The sequence below is a fragment of the Arachis ipaensis genome, chromosome B8, assembly GCF_059453495.1.
Source record: "Arachis ipaensis isolate K30076 ecotype BB chromosome B8, ASM5945349v1, whole genome shotgun sequence".
NCBI lineage: Eukaryota > Viridiplantae > Streptophyta > Magnoliopsida > Fabales > Fabaceae > Arachis > Arachis ipaensis.
The window spans coordinates 1,441,003-1,446,468 of record NC_142443.1 but is presented as its reverse complement, the minus strand read 5'-3'; the positions used below and the strand labels follow the sequence as shown (position 1 = coordinate 1,446,468).

The following is a 5,466-nucleotide window of genomic DNA, read 5'->3' as shown; positions in this document are numbered from 1 at the left end:
AATTATTGGTCATGATTCACCTTCATGAATACATCGCTTATTTATGATTTTATCAAGGAAACTGGAAAGGATTACGCCTATAATGTTGTACTTGTCGTTACCATTTTGTCATTATGCAATCTTAGTCTTAGGCGATAATAGGTAACGGATATTACTCCATCTTAATTGTCATTATATTCATCAAACTATTAGGAGTAACACAACATAGAACTAGAGTAATATATGTTAATTGGAGGCTGCTAATTGATTTCAAATTTTTGCCAGCTATGTTCATTCCAATCTTGGTTTCTAAACATGTTACATGTGAGTAGCTATCAATAGGACACACTATTTTTGGAGAAAATGTTGGATACATTTTTTGAGTACTTGAAATTAACCAAATTCAATGGACTTTCTAAGACATCATAGAAGTCGTGCTTTACAGCCTTTTCTCTTTTTTTTTTTCTTTGAATTAAAAAGCAAAAGATAATGTTGACTTACTTTTGTGACACTTTATTGCTTAATTTTTAATCTTGATTTAATCTAAAATTATCAATTTTATTAGAAATTTTACGGTATTTTTTAGTTCGACAAATTAATTATTAATTCATTGCGGATGGCAGTTGTATATAAGAGTTTGTCGTTGGTCAAAAAGTTGATGTATACATAAAGTAAAATTTGAACTCCCGATATTTGTTTAAACGGATGAATCAAAGTTGATATATACAAAAAGTTGATAATGTATATATTTCTCTTTTTTTTTCTTTGAATTAAAAAGCAAAAGATAATGTTGACTTACTTTTGTGACACTTTATTACTTAATTTTTAATCCTAATTTAATCTAAAATTATCAATTTTATTAGAATTTTTACGGTATTTTTCAGTTTGACAAACTAATTATTACTTCATTGCGGATCGCAGTTGTATAGTCTGTCGTTGGTCAAAAAGTTGATGCATACACAGTGAAATTTGCGGATGAACGAGCTAACCACTCAACTAACTTAAGTTGGTTCAAAAATTATCAATCTAAAAAGGTTTTGATAAACTAATCCAAACACAAAAACAAAAGTAGATAACAAACTCTTTAAAAGAAAAGGAAGTAAGGAACATAGCAGATAACAAACTCATTTTAAAAGAATGTACAGTAGCAGATTCCAAAATTAAGATACTAAGCATGTCTATTTCAGTTTGCTCTCAACTCTGTCAAAACTGCAATAATCTTGAGAGTGTGATTTGGATGACCAATGCATTCTAACACCACTAGTGCTATTTCTTGCTGCCATTATTTCAGTGAGTGAAAACCTCTTCTTAGGCTCAGGCCTTTGCTTTGGAGCACTATGAGACCTAACCTTTGCCTTATATGACTGAGTATTGGCCATGTAGTTAGGGGAATTGCAGTAAGGCCTAAAGGAGTCTCCACAAACACTCTTCACCGGTGTAGCCGGAGCATTCGCCAGACGAGGCGTGCTGCGAGCTGTCGCGATCTCACATTCATCCGTGTTCGAGTACCATTCCAAATGCTGAGGAGGATGCCTGCATTCAAGAACTGAGATTGCTTGATAGTGAAGGTGGTCTTCTTGAGTCTCAGACATAGTAGTTGTTGTGATTCTCCTTGATCTTGATTGTGGCCTGTATGTATCAATTTCAACATTCTTGGGGCTCTCATCAAATCCTTTCATATTTAAGGATGTTTCATAGGATTTGCTTGTTGGTAGTAGCCTCTTACTATGGAACTCACTTCTTGTTTCATCATACCATTGCTACAATAGAACAAAACATACCAACTAAGAAACAGAACAATTATGAATAATGATGATACTAATAAGAACCAGATCTTACCACATATCTTCTTCCAGGAGTTTGAGGCTGAAACCTATTCGCCTTGATCATCGAACGGCGAGCTCTCGCGGCAACCTGAGCTCTTATTAGAGCTTGCATACTGTGAAGAGTTGCAGCAGCCCTTTTCCTAACTAGATACCCTCTAACTAGAGCTTGTATCTTAACCAATCCTTTGAGTGCTCTAAGAGCCTTCCTAGCCTGAAATCAATGCAACAAAATGTCAAAATCATAACCAATGTTTTTGATCTATAAAGTAACATGAAATTGATGAGGCACTGTTCTATTCATTTCCTTGAACAAAGATTCACAATTCACAAAATAAATGAAGGACTAAAATTCTAAAGCCAATGAACATACCAAGTAACCTCTGAAATAAGATTGGATCTTCAATGCAGCCCACTTCTCCCTGCTTCCACTAAACAATGTTCCTCTTCCATGGCTTGTTAGCCTCACAACTGCCATGGCAGCATTGGCGGCCGCCACGGCAGCATCCGCTGCAGCTGCCGTGGCGGCTGCCACGGCTATGGCATTCTTGTTCTGCTCATTCCCTTTTTCAGCAGCACAAGATCTGATCCAAGCATCAGCAGAGTCAGAGTCAGAGCCCCTGACTCCATAATTTGTAGAAGCATTTTGAGTCAAATCTCCATCTTTGGCAGACTTTGCAAAACTCCAACGTTTCTTCTCCTTCTTGTCAGTAGAAGCAGCCATTGAACCACAATTGTCATAGCTATCCTTCTCCTTCTTCAATCCCAATAACCCCTTCAACCACCTGCTAGCTTTTCCCATAACTTACTGGGGTAAGAAAAAAAGTGTTTCAGAGTTAAATCAAATAAGAAGCTAGAGAGACAGAGGAGTATGTGTCATGTGTGGTGCATAAGACTAATAAGAATGTAATAATGCAAGTTTGGATTTAAAAAATGGAGGGACAAAGAGAAAGGGTTATAGTTTAAGAAATTCAGTGAAAAATCTACAGATTGCTGCAAGTAGAGAAGTGATGTGAGCATGTAGTGGAGACAAAGATTGACAAATGGTATAATAAGCACCAAAACTGAGATATAATAATATATAAAAAATAATGGGATAATTTTTTAAAAAATAAAACACTGACACACCTCGTGAAGAAGTGCATTACAAGACAAGAATGTCACAGAAACATTAGATAGGTACAATGCCAAAAATAAATGTACATCTAATTCTAAATATACAAAAAAGAAAGCCTAAAATTCAAAAAACAATGAGAGTGCCTATAGTTCATTCACCCTTCCAAATTCCAATCACTAAAAAGAGCATATTGATATATATAACTTTTTCTTTTCTTTTTGAGTCTAACTTTCTGTAGCTACATGCACTGCAAATGAGATATAGCACCTGACAAAATGGTTCAAACCCTTCTTCAATGCTGATACATGAGAAAAGAGTGTGAGGGAGAGAATGGTAATTTTAGTTTTAAGATATCTTGAAAGTGTTTCTATGTTTCTGGGTGAGAATGATGGTTCTATGCTTACCTTGCCAATTTTGCTCAGAAAATTCAGATATGTTACAGTCAATGGGGATCTGTTTGCAATCAACTCTTGATTTGGACTTTGACTCAAACTTGATACCTTGTATCATAACATATCATATCATGCCGTTACTAATAACCTATTTAATCGTATTTGACTGTTGCATTTCGCATTCAAATTTTGAAATTAATGTGTTTTCTTAGTATCATCAGTCCAAGGAAGTTGGAGTGATTATTATAACAATTAACATGTTTAGTAGTGTTTAGGTTAAGGAAGTTCCAAAGTCAAAACCATAGTACAAAATTACTAATTTCATATATTAAAAAAAAAAAAAAAAAAGTAAGCAAACTGTTACAAAATTCTCTTCCAATAACACCATCCTAAATCAAAATGCAAGGTAATATAGAAATGCTCATGGTAAGGAACAAATAGAAGTACATATTACAAAAAGTTTGCTACTTTTTCTTGAGAAACTCATCGGGAACAACCTTAAGCTGCTTCCTCTGCTTAGAATTGGCAATTCTCATCAACGTATTAGGGTTCGTAATCTTCTGAAATTTGGTACCAGATCTCAAAATATTCTCCTGCTTCTTCTTCTCTCTCTCTTCCCTCTTCTTCCTCTTCTCAACCTTGTTCACGCGAATCTCCTCCTTCAGCTCCGTCATCCTCTCTCTATACGCCTTCTTGATCATCCTCTCCCTCTCCCTCTCCTCGAACGTCGTGCCCTTCCTGCTCACCTGCACCGACGAAGCCCTCTGCCTCTTCGCCTGCTTCCACTTCCGACCCGAAACTTTTCCGGCGATCACTCCATCGTAGGTCGGCCGCCCGAACACCGGCTTGTTCGGGTCGTCGGATGAAGGTATGGCGGATCTCTTGGCTGGTGGAGGAACGGCTTCGTCGGTCTCCATTGAAACTGTGCCGCAATTTTCGTTGGTATTCGTGTTGATGCCGTCTTCGGCGTCAGCTTGGGGTTGGGACTGTTCGCGCTTGCGCTTGTAGGTTTTGCCGCCGAAACCCTCGTCGAGGCACCGGAAATCAACCGTGCACGCCATCGTTGTGGTAAAGTGTGATGTGCAACAACGAAACCCTAACTATTTTTTTGAAAAAGATTGAAAAAATAGCATAGTACACATTACAGAAGTGGGCCGAATGTTGCATTTATTTTGGGCCAAGGGTAGAAGCCCAAAATAGTTCAAGAGAAGTAGAGCCCAATATTGGATATGTTTGTTAAAAAGCTCAACAAATGGGCTTCAATATATGACAAAAAAATGGGCCTGAATAAAATATCTTATCAAGAAAACATTGAAGCCTTGTCATTGTTACTTTGTTAGCCTCTTGAAGGTTACTCTAGTTATGCATTATTGCTAACAGAATTTTCTTACTAAAAATAATTAGAAATCATAATATTTTTTTAATTTTTATCTTTTAAATATTTTTTAAAAAATTAACAAATATATTTAAATTTTTTTAAAAATAATTAAAAAAATAAATTAAGACTCATATATTCTAATATGACTATGTTATAGTAACTATGTACTTCTTGTTAAAATTTAAATTTTTTTTAGGGTAAAGTATACTTTTTGTCTTTGATAAAAATTTTAAAAATATTCTTAAGTTTTATTTTGTTTTAATTTTGTCCCATAAGTTTTCGATTTGTATCAAATATACCCCTAGCGACTAATTTTTCAAAAAATTTAAGGCCAATTCAACAATAATTTCATAAGAACAACCCTCAACACAAGCAAATTAAGCATAATTTTCATGCATTATTGTTAGATTGGTCTTAAATTTTTTGAAAATTTAGTCGTTAAGGATATATTTGATGCAAATCGAAAATTTTTAGGACAAAATTGAAACAAAATAAAACTTAGGGATGTTTTTAAAACTTTTATCAAACTTAAGGGATAAAAAATATATACTTTACCCTTTTTTTTAATATTTTGGTAACAATTTTTTCAAACAAAATTTTTTAAAAAATATTACTTTAATTTTAACAATATTTTTTAAAACTCTGTAGTCACATAACATAATCATACTAGAATAAACATCTTAATCTTAATAATTATTACTTTTTGGATATAAAACTCAAAAACATGAGCTGAGGGTTGCAAACAGTTTCTAATATTTACTACAGATTCTAATAATC

The 5,466-nt window shown here is 34.4% G+C and overlaps 2 protein-coding genes across 2 annotated transcripts; both read right to left on the bottom strand.

Moving 5' to 3' along the window:
• Positions 1 to 1,048: 1,048 nt before the first annotated feature.
• On the bottom strand, positions 1,049 to 2,970 carry LOC107610297 (protein IQ-domain 26-like). Its single transcript, XM_016312364.3, has 3 exons — positions 2,176 to 2,970; positions 1,819 to 2,016; positions 1,049 to 1,739 (listed from the first exon to the last, which is right to left on the bottom strand). Exons 1-3 carry the CDS (start codon positions 2,602 to 2,604, stop codon positions 1,158 to 1,160), a joined length of 1,209 nt encoding a protein of 402 aa, XP_016167850.1. The 5' UTR covers positions 2,605 to 2,970; the 3' UTR covers positions 1,049 to 1,157.
• A 728-nt stretch (positions 2,971 to 3,698) lies between these two features.
• LOC107613181 (uncharacterized) lies at positions 3,699 to 4,429 on the bottom strand. The gene has a single exon (XM_016315049.3). The coding sequence runs from the start codon at positions 4,370 to 4,372 to the stop codon at positions 3,776 to 3,778; it is 597 nt and encodes a 198-aa protein (XP_016170535.1). The 5' UTR covers positions 4,373 to 4,429; the 3' UTR covers positions 3,699 to 3,775.
• Positions 4,430 to 5,466: the final 1,037 nt, after the last annotated feature.